Below are 18084 nucleotides of genomic sequence, written 5' to 3'. Positions count from 1 at the left end.
TTCAGTGGCAGTAAAGATACACAATCCTCAGTGACGATACACACAAGACTGCTCTAACCAGAGGAAATTAGAATTAAAGTGCATCAGCACCAAAGGCTTTGAAGAGCAGACAGAGAAACATTCAGGTCTCAGAGTCTTTCTGATTCGTGATGTTGTTTTTACATTAACTGTAAATAGAACGGATCAATAAAAAAGTCGGTTGATAAGAAAAGCAACGTGTTGGAGCTGCCACAGTTTTGGTAGTTAAAAGTGTGGTGTTTGGTGTTTGAATGTGTCTTTTGCTGCTAGCTTGCAGTATGAAAGTGTGTCTTGACAATGTCTGACAGCGCATTCGATTCAGTTGGGATTGTGCACATACACAATGCTCACAAGCACAGTGCATACAGATGCAATGCACAGACACAGTGCACACAGACACAATGCACAGAAACACAATGCACCCAGACACAGTGCACATAGACACAATGGATGCAGACACAATGCACACGTATTGGGCTTACTGATATGGCAGATGGCATCAGCTTGCTCATTATCTCTTTCTCTCTCTCCTTCTATCACAAAGACTGCAAAATAATGATCATAAAGTCACCTCACTCATTTCTTATATCCACCTGAGATACAGCTGTTTGATAGAAGAGCTGAGGCTCCAGACGAGCCTTGACACTTGAGTCCAGCTAAATTACAGAGCTGCAGAAAAAGGGAGAGCTTCATCAGGGCAGAGGTTAGCTGTTGCAAGTGGATTCAAGTGGCTCATTGTGTGTTATGCTTAATTACCGCGTAGAGGATGATGAACTGATGAACTCTTGAACCACGCACTGTACCTCTAAAGGCTCGAAGCCAGTTTGTCTCTGGCCATGTGACCGTTCAGTGAACTGCAACAGCTGTCATTAAAAACCTATCAGATAACACCTCTGTCATTTCCAGGAATGATGAAGAATATTATGGGCAAAGCAGTTGTGCTTGGGACTTCCTCTGATGTTTCCCTGTGAAGAACACACCTTGTGCTAATAGCCGAATTTCAACTAAACTTCATTTTTCAAAGCCTCCTTACTGGAACAGGGGCTACTTTAGGCCTTGGCTCCTTTCCAGTGATTGTGCAGCTGTGCACAGATCGGAGATCAAAGGCACCCATCCCGTCCTGTGTGGTAGTATCCCAGCGACAGTAGTGGCCGGAGCATGCGAGCGCCATGGAAAAGGGTCTCGTATCGCTGTGTTCTAGAACAGCCGGGTGCTGATTAAAGCGGGAACATGGCCACGCTGGGACCAGGAGGAGTGAGTACAATGATGAAGGGCTTCGGTCCTCCCAGATCACTTTGGCAATGCAGGTCACACCTGGATGATCAAACTGTTAAGTGGGCCATCTCCATAGGGAGTAATACTAGTGGCCACTTACATCATTATACCATTTTGCTCTCTTCCACTTTCTTCTCCCTCTCTCTCCTTCAGTTTATCTGTTTTCTGGATGTGTTCCCTATTGTTTGCCTCTCCAAACACGGAGAGTCGGAGACCTTTCACCAGTCCACTGTAGGCAAGCACCAGCTGAAAGAGAGGGAGAGTTCCAGTCAGCCTACGAAAAAAAAACTTAACATCAGCTAATGAGAAACAATCTTTGCATTCATTAAGGAACTGCCCTTGTAGGCAAAGGCACACAGAATACTCTGCAAAGTCATGTTCATACCAAATATGCCTTAGAAAAACACATTTTACAAATGCATTGTAATGACCTGCAAATCAGGCCCTAATATAAATGTGTCCACATATTTAATCAAACGTCTGCAGTAAATCACTCTACCATTACTCAACCTTTTTGTTTAATCTTATAACAAGGTATCATAGACTTCCTGGTCATGCCAGAAGTGAGTTATTTTGCCCCACTGTCATGAACACAGACATGCACATAAAATGCAGCAGATTTATAGCCGAGTATTTAGACATGCAGTTGTTGCATGAGGAAACAGGTTTATGTGAGAGGCCTGATTCCAGAATGTTCTCATTTTCTTTGTTAATGCTTAAGACCTGTAAAGGAGGATCAAAGGCTTGTAAAGTCGAGTAGCAACGGGTAGGCCATATTTGTCTTTTCTCTCTCTCTCTCTCTCTCTCTCTCTCTCCCTCTCTCTTTCTCTCTCTCTCCCTCTCTCTCCCTCCCTCTCTCTCTCTCTCTCCCTCTCTCCCTCTCCCCTGATGGGGCTCCTTTACCACAAGAGATAAATAATGAAAGTCATATGTAGCCTGAGGCAGTGTAGAACACGGCATCTCTGAAAAGATCATGGATCTCAGATCAAATGATTAAATATGGGGGAACTAGTCATGGCTCAGACCATGAAAAATTAACGTTTGTGTGTGTGTGTGTGTGTGTGTAGTGAGTGTGTGTGTGTGTGCGTGTGTGTGTGTGTTGATGAAACGTGTGTGTGCGTATGTGTGTGTATGTGTGTGTGTGTGTACGTGCGTGTTAGTCTGTCTTACCTTTTAACTCCCCCTTAACTTACGCAGGTACTTAAATGAAATACCAGCTGTTGGCAATACAGTAAAATATTTGTGGTGAATCATTTTTATTGGATTTTAAACACAATATTTTCCCTCTGGGCAGGTTTTACATTACATCTTATAGATCTGAATTTATATTTGTGTTCGACATGATGCATTCTCATCATAACGCTAGATTTGCACTTTTGCATCCTATTAGAAACACAAGCAACTCTGATGTGAACATTGCACTCAAAGTAAGTAAGTACTTGCAATAGTGTCAATTTGGGGGAACAACAGAACCAGATGATTCTTCCTGTGTGGTGTTTTAAAGTGCTGCGAGATTCCTGCAGCGATTGACACTGCAGCACGCTGTATATCCGCTCATGAATGGTCTTCTCCTGACATTGCTTATTTAAATGGTTTTGCATGCTAGCCCGTCTCCCGACACAAATGATTGTTTTTTTTTTTCTTTTGACGCGTGTCTAAACTGCTAGAACAACACGGGGCAGCTCACCTTCTGCAGGGGTTGGGGAGATATCTCAGATCCCATCAGTCCACTTCTTAGGGGTGAAAATGGTCACGGGAAAAAGAGAGGAGAGCTAACCGCGTTTTTCCACCTTCTCTGAGTTTTCGCTCGCAGGCAGCCTGTAGATGGAGATCACACCGCCAGGTATCCATTGTTTGTTTCTTCTGTTGAATTTCTGTGCATGGAGGTCTAATATGGTCTGAGATATTGAAGTGGAAAGACTGGATTTGTACATTGAAAAAACGCAATGAGGCACTACTGAATGTACTATATAAGACACATATTCGATTTAATATTTAGTTATTTAATATTTAATGTTATCACTTGACCTCAGAGTTGAGTAAATGGAACAAATACAAACAAATAATTAATCTGGGTCCAATAAGAACAAATCAACTGAGTAAAGGTGATGGATTTAAAGACACTATGTCATCTATCCACACCCATCTTTAAAACAAACATCTGCTTAGTTTTGCTAGTTTGGTTAGGGACAGTCAATTCAGAGCAGAAATCTCTTAGTTTGGGTAGGGACAGTCAATTCAGAGATGAACCCTATTCAGAACACAACCTTCTCTGCCTCCTGTCTCAGTGTGTGTGGCTGAATGACAGTCAGCTAAAATTTATGAAAACACCTGATTGAATGATATTTTGAGGCATTGATCTGCTCCTCTAATATTATATTTGTACTCAAACTGAGCAGGATCCTGGAATGTTTTTAAACCATTCGTCAGAAAGATACACCTCTCCCTTCAGGTTCTGTGATGTATCAGCAGAGCGTTGTCTCATCTACTGGGTGATGTATCGGTCAGATTAAAATGCCAGATGTTCACTCACAAAATAATGTATAATTGCACTGGATGGATAAACCACTGTAAAATCATTTTACCACCCTATTTGAAACAGTCAGCAGAAACAATACTGTGGCTCGACATTATGTTTTGGGCACACCAGTGCAGGGACTTTAACACAGCAATGTCTGATGTGAATCTGTGATGTCTTAGATATTAGTTGGTGTGTGTGTGTGTGTGTGTGTGTGTGTGTGTGTGTGTGTGTGTGTGTGTGTGCAAATCAATCTCTACTGCATTCTATGTCCAGTCTTGGTGTAGTTATGATGTAGAGCTATAATAGTGATTGAAGCTCCAAATAAAACTGCATTTTTTCAAAAAAGCTAAATGACTAAAAACAGAAAAATGATTTATTTTTTTTTTTTTATTAAAAAGAAAGAAAAATAAGAATCGAAAAAAATCGTATATGGTGAAATCATTAGAAACGACAGATTCCTGCCATGTGTTCTTGCAAACTCAGGACCAAGATAAGATATAAACTGGGACATACTGCCACCTAGAGGATAACAATGAAACTGCTAATTGGCTCGTCCCTTTAACTGACCGGTTAGCTATTTCGAAAAACGAAGACCATCCAGTATGAATAGTATTTCCCTCTTCTGTTGGGTAGCCTTGACGTGGCATAAATTGTGAAGCAGAGTGAGAAATCCTACTCCACCAGTCTCCCAGTCCCTGTTGTATGTGGACTACAGCAAAACACCCCAGTGCCACTGTGCTCTGTGATGGGAGCCTATGACAGCTACTGCTTTCCCAAATTACCTAGGGTCATGTTCTGCATGAGGAATAGAGCCGTCTTCAACACGGCTCTTTAAGGCACTTTTAGGGTTAATGACCACATAAGCTGTCTGGCGGTTCTGAAGAGTGGGAGACTATCTGCAGTGGTAAATGAAGCAGAATGATCTAAATGAGTGTGTGAGAGAGAGAAGCAGAGAGCGGCAGCAGAAAACAATGTAATATTTCTTTTAAGGGGATCGAAAACGGACTACATACTAATCACAAGTGGAAGTAGTTGACTGATGAAATTCTCATTTTCTTTTTGATAGCAAATATGTCCCCGTCCCCTTTAGTGTGCGTCTTATTCTTCATAAACCAACAAAGGTATTGAAAATGGCTACAAAACATTGATGCAATGGTGATATGTTCTCCCGTGAAAACTTGACATTTCGATTTGAGCTGAAGGTACATGCAGTGGGCGGCAGTGCTGGGAGGCCTTTATTACCCGCCCCTCCATTGTCTACATACTCTCATGGTGTCTCGGCAACCATCCTGAAATCACTGTTGCATAGCAACACATCTCCAACACATTCCGCCAGAACAACTGTTGCAGCTTCGCCCACATCCTTCTCGCTCTGTTACACTCTCTCTCTCTCTCTCTCTCTCTCTCTCTTTCTCTGTCTATATCTCCTTGTACCTCTCTCAAAACAAAATGCTACAGTTTTCATTGAATCAGCTCTATTAGCTTTGGGTTTTGATATTGCAATGTATATATTTTAGTAACCTTCAGTAACTGATACTTAATTCTTCAGTATTGGTTTTGTATCAAACCACACATAACACAATAAAGTCTGAACAATGCTGGCCCTTTTCGATGTGGAGGATGTGATACTGCTTACGTATCCCTCCGTACTCCTTCTCTCATCCCTCCCTTACTCCTTCTCTCCCTCTCTTCCTGTCTCTTCTCACTTCATTGATCCCTCACTATCTTGTTATGCACACACACACACACACACACACACACACACACACACACACGCACACGCACATTCGCACGCACACAAATATTACACTAATGACCAAATCAGTAATTAAGGCATTAAGCAAATCAAATCACTAAACTGAGCAATGGCTGTAGGCAACATCGGTCTTCACACAGAACACCGAACATCTCATCTGAACAACGAATAACGTCAAACCTTACAGAGAACAGGCTTACACTGCTGCCCACATAGAGTAGTTAAAAGAACAGGCATTAAATAAGTTTGTCCTAAGAACTGAAGGACAAAAAATTTCTAAAAACGCTACATATATGACAAAGGGCATCTTTGGGACTAATTTCTTTTTAAGTATCTAAAGGGGACAAGGCCCCCCTAGGAAGATTTTTTTTCTTTCTCAAAATGTACCATAATGTAGCCTAATTAGTTAACGCTAGCTAGCCAAGGCCCCAGGTGCGGACAATCAGGATTCGCATTAGTGAGGCTCATTAAGCAATCAAGAGTAAAATGTCTTGAGATAGTAAACTTTAATATATGTTTTGTAAAACTTGTTATTGTAAATGATAAAGCATGTTAAATAAATGTACAATTAAATAAATACATTGTTAATAAAGCTTATCGCAAAAGTATAACAGCTAAAGGCTTGGCTGGTTAGCTGGATTTAGATAGTCAAATCCTGAGACATTTCGTGCTTTAGCCAATATATCTGTGACCTTCAATCAGAAACCGGTACGATCCGCTGTGCATGCTGTGGGTGCTGAGGGTTTCTTTTGTCTTTTCAAATTTGTCTGGGCCCTGCAGCTCCGAATCTATGTGATCCTGTCCATCTTTTAGCCGTACTTCCCTGGATCCGATCCGTGATCCAGTCCGGTCGTGCCACCTGCCGTCATCCGCGTCATTTCCCCTATACAATAAAAGGACCTACAATAAAAGGAGGTGCAGGACTCACAGTCCTGATAGTGCAGCTCAGTCAGTTTAGCGCTCGCTAGCTTTTCGCCTTGTGGTTCCTGCGATAACTCGTGAGACTATGCCGTTGCTGAGTTTGTATTGGGTATAGTCCTGTCATCTACCGCACCTTTGTGGATTGTTGTAGATAGTAACACGCCAGGTGTAGGTTTGGTTCCGTGGTAGTGGGTTTTGTACATTTGTTGGTGTAGATGGAGAGTTAGTAAAGTGGCTTTTGTTGGTTCCGTGCTTATTTTAGGGAAGGAAGGCAACGGTTGGCAACCATTACACTAGATTATGTTCCGTGGATAATCCCACCTACCCATCCAACATCCACCAACACACCTCCGCTCTGTTATTCTACTTGGAAAATTGGGATGTGATGATCCTGTTACCCAAGTACTCGAAACATTCTTGGTATAGCAGTGGGATTTGGCCAGAGCACGCACCAGACTCCCGTGTCTGGGAGTCTCTTTAACGCCCCACTACACCACCAAAATCTCCGTTTGCTTGGCAAAGAAAACATGGTGGAATCCGGTAGGCACCTCAACAGATGTTTGTACTGTTGACAAAAAAAAAATTAAAAAAAATAAATAAAATAATCTAAAATAGAAAGATTTATTACATGTGAAGGGAATTACGTTAGACGTAAAATTACATCAATCTTTTATCACGTAGCGAGCCAAGTAATGCTTCAAAGTAGTGGTCAACTGCATCAGACTCCCTCTCAGCTAATGTGGTAAACGCATGGGCGCTCGTTCCAAAGAAATATTTGACAGTGAACACACTCGACTGGAACCCAGGAAACCGCTATGAGCCGAATCATAAGCATGGGTAGCTTTACAACTCCACTATCCATAAGCTACATTTCATAGTGGACAACATCCGGGTAAAATGCAAATATAGTGCCTGTTTATTAACAGTTGTTTTTGCTGATCGAATCACGTTCGGATTCAAACTGACAGCATGAAACGCCAGGTCTAAAAATACCAAAAACACTCAGTTGCGATAGAATAACTCCAACCGCATTCAGAGGTCGGCGGAGACTGCTGACTAAAGAAATTACAGCAACTACCAAACAAAGCCCCCTGCACCAGAGGCTTCTCCTTTAAGTTCTTAATGGTCATTATTGTATTTGATACGGGTACTTTTCAACTTGGCACCTAGCTTTGTTGAACACTTTTGCACATAATTAATTACATACAGTTTCCTCTGCCAAAACGTCGGCAAAGACACATGAATGGTGGGGGGGAGTCAACGCTTTAAAAGCGCCACTTCTGATGTAAACGTTTGGCTTTAATTACTGATGTACACTGACTGCAGGCGAAGACACAGAACTGTGATCTACTTTCAGCAGTAGCCAGACAATCAGTACGGAGTAGTAAGAGCAGGGAGATTGTCACACCGAAAAGACTTTAACCTCTTAATCGGGCTTGTGAACGCAATGTGCAATGAGATGTTGGCTGGGGAAAACTAATGTAAATTAACTATCAGGGAAGTCACAGATTTGTGACCAGTACACCGACAATCTATTAGGAGTAGTACTCATAGGAAGGCCTTCAGACAGAAAAGATTGTATCCTCTGAAACGGCCTTGTTAACGCAATGGGCAATAAAAGGTGCAGTGCCCCTTTATGTCCACAAGGTGGTGTCTTGCATATGATGTGTCGTACAATTATTCGTAGGAATAAAATACCGAATAATTTAAATTTGTTGTAGAACTACCTCCCTATTTATTATCTTATTGTGCATAATCTAGGCAATTCAATTTTTAATCCTGTGCCTTGAATTATGAAGCTCTAGATTTAATTCTTAAATCGCAATAAAGGTGACAGTAAAGTCCTTACTGCCTGATTTGGCAAACGAGAATATATTAGCATCGTTAATAATACAAATAGAGGTCTGTAATTTTAATTCATATCCTTCCTAGGTAAATTTTGTCGCTACAGCAGACCCCAGTTTTAACAGAGCAGTTATTGTAGAAACAGATGCATACATAGAACTCGCTGGGACCTTGTGATCTGCACACTGCATTAAAGAAAAAGGTCCTCAAAGCCTGCTCCTGTCAGACCCCGGCTTCCAGCAATTGTTCCAGCTCACGTCTTATCTCGCTGTCCTCCTGGCCCATGGAGAATGTGCACTATTTTGAAGACTTGATTGGATAAAGAAACACTCCAATCTCCTTCATCTGTATATGATCTGTGGCATAAAGTTAGTGTGTAAGAGCTACTAAAATGTAGCCTTATATTTACTACTGATGTGAAAATATTTTAACAGGATTCAAACTTTCTGCTGTTTATTGATTGATCGATTGATTTGTTTATTTGCTTTCCCACAAGTGCATTTCTGTATTTGCTAATATAGTTGGGCTTGGATCTCTAGTTCTCAGATGATTGCTTCGGTTTGAAAAATTTTTATACACTAAGTATGCTTAGGATTTTGTGAAGTCATGAATAATATCTAATTATCTACACTGACAGTTTTAGTCAATGCAACCTTGGGGCAATGTGTGTGCTAAAACATAATTGTAGGACAATATATAACATCCCATTTCTGACTGCTGCTCTCGAAATGAAGTGCTGGAGTCATGTATTGCATGATATCATTTCATCAATCATCAAAACATCCCCAGACAAATGTCATAAGCACTGTTGCTGTTTTGTGGAGAATCAGTTAATGACTCGCGTCCCAGAGCTGTACTAGTATCATGACGCTACAATTACGTTGTAATAGTGTATCATTTTGTGGCATTGCGCATGGAAGAAAGGCGCATGCTGTGTGTCCAGGATTTGCTCTCCTTCTTTATACAAGTTTGCTTATGGACGTTATTATTGGAAGTGGCACAATGGACTCTAGATTTCCACTGTTCCGTATCAACTTGTTTGCAGCAACGTGCAGAAAGCTGTGCCGGTCTCACTCATGCCAAGGACTAGAAATCTAGAAAAGATCCACTTTATGCTCGAGGGGAACAAATACCACATACAGGTGGGCATGAAGATACCCTGCGGTATTTGACAGAGAGCTTTCCATTTGTAGCATTAAGGTGAACAATTTGTGGAACATAAACACCATTAGGCGTTGAAAGAGCCACAGGGACTTGAAGAATAATTTTTTTGAGTAACGTAGATGTCCTATTTTCCAAGTCAAAAATAAAACGAGCAAATATTTGGTTTGATAGCATAGAGAAGACAATGTATTTCCCTTTTCAGCAAGATATTTTGAGGACATTGGAAGAAATCTGGTATTATCTACAGGATATTTTACGCCGTTACCTGTAGAGGAACTCTTAAGAGTAAATTAAATGAACGCAGTAATGTGACTGATTAGAAACTTGCGTTCACAGTCGGTCCTTCGAAGATGCCATTATGTAATTTTAGAGACCAACAGCCTGGGCACAGACTTAGCACGCGGTCCAAGTTCACCAGACTATGACGTTGCGTCCGTCTCGCGCCTTGCGGTGTCTGAAGTCTTAGTCTGCAGTGAGTGAACGGGAGAGTAGCTGCATGGGAATCGCTTCGGTTCTTCGCTGGTGCACCTTTAAGGGTTTCAGTCATTTTGTTTGAGTTGCAGTACCACGGACCGAATTCAGTTTTTTTTTGTTTTGTTTTGGTTTTTTTTGGGTTTTTTTTTTCTAGGCTTGATATTTTTAATGTAACGTAAAACCATCCAGAGAGAGAGAGAGAGAGAGAGAGAGAGAGAGAGAGAGAGAGAGTGGGGGGGGGGGGGGGGAGAGAGAGAGAGAGAGAGAGAGAGAGAGAGAGAGCGAGCACCGCACCTGCCCTGGAGTGCTGGTTTTTAAACCTCTTGCTGCTTGACTTGGCCGGGACAGGGACAGAAGCTGAGTTTGAGGCGTTTCTGTTCACCATTGATACATTGATGCTAATATCTTGAACTTATAGCACAGGCGGTTTGATTAAGGGAACCTTGCACAAGGAGGTGTAAACCACTCTTGCCGAGTACCTTATCTGATTTGCGGTTGGTTTTGGCTAAAGACGCCTTGTTGTTTGGAATACTGCAGGCTACCGGGACACTGAACCGCCGGAATGACTCTTAAACAAAGCGCGATATTGATAGTCGTGCTTCTGCACTGTTCAACAAGTGGTAAGTGGTAACCCTTCAGTGCATTCACATTTGTCCTGTCTGTCACGTCTCATTCTGATAAAATTAGGACCTTTTGACTCGGTTTAAGATTATTTTATATAGTTTTATATAATCGGTGATTATACGTGATACTTTTGTATAGCCCATCTATAATGCAAAACTGAATGTGATGGATGTCGCAGTTCTTAAAAAACAAATAATCTATATTAACGTTTGGTCGGCACTGGAGCTGTGTTTGAGAGCATTTGAAATACGTGCTTTTTCTGTGCTGTAAAAGGCAAACTGTTCTCTAATGTAGTGTGGATTTGTTTTGATTTGGCTGCTAATAAAATGTGCCCTAGTCAGTCATTGCAATTCCCTCTCAGTGCGCAGGAGGCACTTGAGCCCACTGTGCACTGTACCTGCACGCGGACTCCGAACGTCATCGCGCGCTCCCCACCCCCGCGCCGACTAATGTAATTTGGCTCTCGTGCAATTAATTAATTATCGTTAAACGATTGGCCATTGGTGACTTAACAAATATGATAGACTGCATTGGCCTATGCAAAAAAATGTTTTGCATCTAGAGAAATAAAACATATGGTCTGAATATGTTAACGCCGTTTTCATTATCAGCGTGAAAACATTTATTTCGTAGGATTTGTCAAGTTTACAGTGTGGGAGGTTGATCGCCGTCTTGAAAAGAGAATGTCTGTTTAGAGGAGCAAGTACATTGTTGATACTTTGCCGGTCATCTGTCTGTTCTCACGTCGCAAATAAAATAGCAGAAAAGGTGGATGTTGCTTTGCCTTGTGCCAAAGACGCTGATACATGTAGTCCTCTTAGTGTCCAAATAAACAGCAGCCTCCGGCTCTAATCCTAACAGAGGAAATACTCCTGCCGACACAATTTTTGGTTGCCTTTTTCTGGTGGTGGGGGGGGGTCGTCAAGCTTTGTCTTTGTCTACAAGGTTTCCAAGTAGATTTCCTCCACTATCCACATATTGAGCGTGGGAAAGACGCGCGGAGGAAGCGGACGGAGAGACAGGAGGCACCCTGGAATTGTTCTGGCTTCAGAGGTCAGGGAAACGTGACAAACTACCTGAGTAAAGATTCCTTCTCCATGCTCCTTGTACGGCCAGTCAGTGAAAAGTGTTAGTCTCCCTAACAAACAAACAAAAAGACCCACTGGGGAATGTTGAGATTTCTCAACCAGACACTGTAATTATCTATCTATTTATTTACTTTTTGTTATCAAAACTTACCTTTTTTCATGTCAGCATAGGTTGAGCAATGTTGTTCAGATAACATAATATGTAACAATGATATGACATAATATGTAACATAATAATGTTTTAAGTTAAAACAGTCTTTTTTTAAAAAAAGTATTTACTATACATAGTCAATAGTTTTTGAAGAAGATTAGGCTTAACCAGGCTTATTGAGAAATCGTACTTTGTGAAATACTGCCATGGATGTAAGCAGCATGTTTCGTTCCTTAGTTTCTTTAGTCACATGTGGTCTTGTGGATGTGCTCTACAAGCAGAGTGCTGGGCTGGAAGATACCGAGATAAAACACTTTTGGACGTTTGAAAGGGTCAGTGGAGACAAAGTTATCTTCATGATAGTGATGTGTTTTGGAAAGGCAGCTAGACCCTCAGTGCTTGTACTGTGATCTCAGTACAAGTATTGATTGATTTTTTTGTCAATTCACTGTTGAATACATCATCTGCACTAGATCTTTGGGAAGAGCAGACTTTTACCTTATCAGAGGAGCCAGGCAATATTTCTTTTGCTCTTATGCCTGTTTTTTGTGGTTTTTTTCTCCACCTGTCTAGGAAGAGAAAATAACAGTTTACACGTAGGCTACCTTTAACTATAAATGCATCAAGATCTGTAAATGTAAGACAGGACATCCTGAAGTAATTTTCAGTATCATATTCTTGTGACATTTGCATTTTCATAGGTTTGTATTGTGAGGAAGGTTTTCAAAATGTGTTATTATTATTTATATTTTTATTATTTGTTCAACTCTTTTTGCGTTTACATTTGGAGGTGAGGCTTGTTCGTGGCTGACACTGGGAATTGTTTGTAGTCCACTGGTATCATGGTTTCTTTCCACAAAAGTATTAGCTCTGACTTCGCGCTCACTGTTCAGTATGAGGAACTAAACTGCTATTTACCTTCCATTAGCCCATGGAAGAACCAAATTCCCCATGGTTGAATCATCAAACTGAAAAGGCCCTTGTTGGGATCCATGGAGGCAGAAAGACTCAGACTTGGCACTGACCCTAGCCTACTTGTGATCTAAATGGTTTGCCACACCCTAAGAACTTATTCAGCACACAATGGTTAACCAGAAAACTACAGTCCAGTGGAATTGTGAACCATTAACACTAGAGATTGTCTATGCTGTATTCAGTAATTCACCAATGTAGACTGAGGGTGCTAAATGTTGCCCAAGGACCAGTTTTTAAATATTTCTTACTGGCTTCATTTCTTACTGTAATGAAGAACATTACAAACATATAGATTTTATAAGCTGTTCCATACTTGTTCGAGTCTTTTGTGTGTGTGTGTGTGTGTGTGTGTGTGTGTGTGTGTGGTGATTCAACACTAGAGGAGGCTGGGAGGCACACAGTAGGCAGGGGTCAGCCAAGTGCAAGGCGATCTCATCCCTTGGCGGAGGAGCGAAGGTGAGCAGCGAGTCTGTACACAGGCCAAGTCTCGCCCTCGAGCCACACCGCAGTAGGCTGCTGTCTCGCTGAAATATTAGCAATGCTGTTAATGTTGGCTGCTGATTTATCTCTCCAGCATATCAGGGCTTGACAAACTGACATTCTCTGAAATAGAAACTGCATTTGATGCAAATTTATGTTTGCTTGCATTATTTGGGATGATGCCAGGATCATAGCTTCGCTCCTCTCCTGTGATATACAGGTGAGTTTGTGAGCCAGCTATGCATCTGTGAATGAATGTGAATGAATGTTTGTATTGTAATTTCCCAGTGAATCCCCTTTCATCACTGTTCAAACTGCTCAAAAATTCAGGTGAGAACCGTGGGATTCTGCTCCACTTATGGGTGATACCTGTGCTGTTTGTCCCTCTTCAGAGTCTACACAGTAGTCTTAGCTGACTGTTCTATAACTAATAAAACCCTGCATAAAGTGGTCACCCAATTTGGCCATGTGTTTTTCTGTTTCCTTATTACACACATTCATATTCAAATTGGGGAGGAGTAGCTCACCAATCTCTGAAGACCAAACTACAAACTAATAAAAACAGTTCTCCTTTGCTGTAGTCTTAACCTTGCATAACCTGGTATATGAATGTCAGTGTATGTGGGATGCAGGCCTCGCATTTACAAATGCTGTAGCAGCCTGCTGTTTTGCCAGGTGGTCACCAGTCTCCTCAACATATTAAACTTGTGCCTGTAAATCTGCCATCAGCTCCAAAACTGTACTTGAAATAATTGTATTACTCGTAAAATTTGTACTACTTGTGGGCTGAAAGCCTGGTACCATGAATAATTCCCCATGAAATACTAAAACAGAACACCCACAAATCCCCTCTAGCTGGTCACGGAAATAAGCATGTTCATGTCACCTCAGTATAACTGGTAGCCACAGCAACAGCAAAAGTAAATAAATAACTAAAGAAAGAAAGAAAGAATTCAAAGGCACGGAACATTAAATACAAGCCTAAAAATGAAAAACAGTCAGATTAACAGACTACATTATGCTTGTCAGTGAAAGCAAAAATTAAAATAAATGCCTCCCATGCACAATGGATCCAATGTCTACTGTGTTAGGTATACCTGTCTAATAGCTACATTTTATAGGTATGTAATTTCCAACCATAGTGTCAGTCACCCTTTACAGTATTCATAATTCCCACTGCTGCCACACCCACTGCCACTCCCTCTACACTGCTACCACACCCACTGCCACTCCCTCTACACTGCTACCACACCCACTGCCACTCCCTCTGCAATGCTCGTCACGCCTACTGCCACTCCATCTATGCCGCTCAACACACTCACTGCCACTTCATCTACAATGTTCATTATGCCCACTGCCACTGCCACTGCCTCTACACCACTGCCACACCCACTGCCACTCCCACTACACCACTAAACACAACCCACTGCCACTGCCTCTACACCACTGCCACACCCACTGCCACTGCCTCTACACCACTGCCACACCCACTGCCACTCCCACTACACCACTAAACACAACCCACTGCCACTGCCTCTACACCACTCAACACACCCACTGCCACTCCCACTACACCACTAAACACAACCCACTGCCACTGCCTCTACACCACTGCCACACCCACTGCCACTCCCACTACACCACTAAACACAACCCACTGCCACTGCCTCTACACCACTCAACACACCCACTGCCACTCCCACTACACCACTAAACACAACCCACTGCCACTGCCTCTACACCACTCAACACACCCACTGCCACTCCCACTACACCACTAAACACAACCCACTGCCACTGCCTCTACACCACTCAACACACCCACTGCCACTCCCACTACACCACTAAACACAACCCACTGCCACTGCCTCTACACCACTCAACACACCCACTGCCACTCCCACTACACCACTAAACACAACCCACTGCCACTGCCTCTACACCACTCAACACACCCACTGCCACTCCCACTACACCACTAAACACAACCCACTGCCACTGCCTCTACACCACTCAACACACCCACTGCCACTCCCACTACACCACTAAACACAACCCACTGCCACTGCCTCTACACCACTCAACACACCCACTGCCACTCCCACTACACCACTAAACACAACCCACTGCCACTGCCTCTACACCACTCAACACACCCACTGCCACTCCCACTACACCACTAAACACAACCCACTGCCACTGCCTCTACACCACTCAACACACCCACTGCCACTCCCACTACACCACTAAACACAACCCACTGCCACTGCCTCTACACCACTAAACACAGTGTTTACATGCTGTAGTGTTTACATGCGACACTCTGCCTGTTGGGTTAAGAGTGATCTGTCACGCAAAAGTGGTCCTGCACATAGCAACAAATAGTCACTTGACTATACTCCTACAAGGTGTTTCTAGTAAACAAATGTTTCCAATGAAGAGAACTGTGCATGTGTGGAAATAAAAGTCTTTATATTTTCTTTCCCTTTAAGGATTCCCCTGAAAGGAAAGAACAATGATAAGATGGCTGAATAATGAGGCAGGAAACTAAATGTGGTGGTCGCTCGGTGCTGTTACCTTCTGTTTGTCTCATATGTCCATGGGTGGATACGTTGCTGGATGTCTTTTTTCATTTAACATTTTTATGTCTTTTCTTCTCAATGTCACGATCACAGTATCCATAGCACCAAAGCTAAACAAGCCTCCATATTCTATTGTTGTTTGTACCCAGAAAAATAATTTCTCCTCCGAGACAGCTTTACAGGCACGGTGCATCACACAGTGAGCGGAAGAGAAGCACAGGGAATCTTGTGCCAGCTGCAAGGGAGGGAATTCCGCACATTATTCCCAACTCTGCCAGGGCTGTGAGAGGGATTTCCTCATCACACAGACTGTACAGGACTAACACAGCAACTTTAGCCTCAGGGCATTGATGATGTGCAGTTCTATGGAGTCTGACTCATGCATAAGGTCTGATTCATTCTCGATCATGCTTACTCTGGCATCAATTATTGTAAATCCAATTGAATAACCCAGTGTTTGGCAACCCAAGTCAGTGTGGAGACTAATTCTAGACAAACCATCGATCTTCTAGGGACTTTTTTTTTATTTAACACAGCATTGGGGGAAGTCTTTAGTTGCACATGTATCGATGCTTCCTCTTGACAAATTGGTTCCTGTTTGATCACAGCCAAGCCTGTAGCATTAAAAGGTGTTGTTAAGAACAACAGGGGAACACAGTGAAAGACATGCTTGGGAGTTTATCATGGTTTGCTTCAGATTCATGCTCTTCACTTGACTCCACACACACGTATGCATGAATTATGAATAGGTACCCAAGTAATAAGCCACTTAACATCAGTTGCAGTTTAACAACTGGGAGCAAATGAGGCTTGTTAAAAATGACTTAATATGTCAACCTATGTAGCACTAGCACCACATGCCCCATATTTTCATGCTTGTCCAATAATGTTTAAATCGGCTTTAAAGGAAGCTATTTCCCAACCCACAAGCTACAGCAAGTCCCCTTTTGGGCATTTTTCAGGCACTGTGGCGGAATGCAGCTGCCAGAGGGTGGGGGGGGGGGGTAGGCTGCAAGCTGCTTGTCAAGGTCAACATTGCGCAAGAGTCAGGGGGCAGGTGGGGGTGTAAGGTGGGGGGGGCGCACGTCGGCTCAGAGACGGGGATGATGAGCTCTTCTTAAGCACCGCGGACGACCTCCTACTGAACAGAGCAGGTGTGACGAGATAGCACAGAGAGTCTGTGAATTTCATGTGTCGTGATCCTGTCCAGCATGTCTTGTGCAGGTCCACATCTGCGAGGGGGGGGATCAAAGGAGAGGAAACGTGCATGTGGGTACACATGTGCGTGATTACTGGCTGACACCAGCATAGAAGACATTATGCAGACTGAAGCTACCAGATGACACTGGTACATCTTTGCAGGTGTCAAAATCAAGTAGTCTCACGCTGACTGCTGGGACTATAAATAACCATCCCAGCTATTTCTTTGTTCACAATGCAACGATGAGCTTCATATTTCTGAGAACTGATGGACACTTTGATGGACACTGATGGACAGAGTCACTCATTTGATTTTAAGTTTTCTTGACCCATCATGAAAGACAACACAGCTCACAAATTGCTTTTGTGAATTTCATACATTAACGCATGGAATTCCCTCTGCTTTCCTAAAAAAAAAACCCATTTCTGCTTATTAATTTGGCATGGAAAACAAAAAAAAACTACACCTGCAATTTTCGAGGACCAGGAGTTGCAAAGTGCTTTCTGATGAGCTGAGAAGGGTTGAGGTAGGCTGTGATGTGACAGGGGTCCAGGGCTCAGACTGGGCAGTGCAGCAGTATCATGCTTAAAGAGGGGTGGGCGTCGCATGAAAAGCTCGAAAAACAACCTCTCCCCTTAACTAACCTTGGACCCTAAGATAACAATGATGTTATGGCATACTGGGAGGAAGTGCATATTAAGTAGCAGCATTGGTGGAGTAAGTCCATTCTGTGACTACAGCTGTGCTTTCATATGTTCCCATACTTTACTAATACAAAGAAGAGATTTATTTTACTTTTCCTCGTGCGTATCTGCATGCGCGTTTGGAGGTGGGTTTGTGCGGGACTGAGGATGGAGGAGGAGGAGAAACATTTGACTGGAACATTTGTGTGTGCATGTTCGTAAGGTAGAAATAGAGAAGTAGTGAGAGTTTGTAAAAATACATCTGGGTGTCAACGCTGTGTTAAAGCACTGTGAATTTTGCAGTGCAAGCACTGCGAATAATTTTG

At 42.6% G+C, this 18084-nt stretch overlaps 1 protein-coding gene across 1 annotated transcript in view; it reads left to right on the top strand.

Moving 5' to 3' along the window:
* The first annotated feature begins 10235 nt into the window (after positions 1-10235).
* Positions 10236-18084, top strand: part of kdrl (kinase insert domain receptor like) — a 40907-nt gene continuing 33058 nt past the window's right edge. The window contains exon 1 of the mRNA XM_027018188.2: positions 10236-10594. Coding sequence (XP_026873989.2) covers positions 10537-10594 — 58 coding nt within the window. The 5' untranslated portion in view covers positions 10236-10536. The remainder of the gene's footprint in view (positions 10595-18084) is intronic.

Source organism: Electrophorus electricus, chromosome 12 (genome assembly GCF_013358815.1).
Source record: "Electrophorus electricus isolate fEleEle1 chromosome 12, fEleEle1.pri, whole genome shotgun sequence".
In the NCBI taxonomy this organism is placed as follows: Eukaryota; Metazoa; Chordata; class Actinopteri; order Gymnotiformes; family Gymnotidae; genus Electrophorus; species Electrophorus electricus.
The sequence above is the reverse complement of the archived record's forward strand: the minus strand, read 5'-3'. Positions and strand labels throughout refer to the sequence as shown.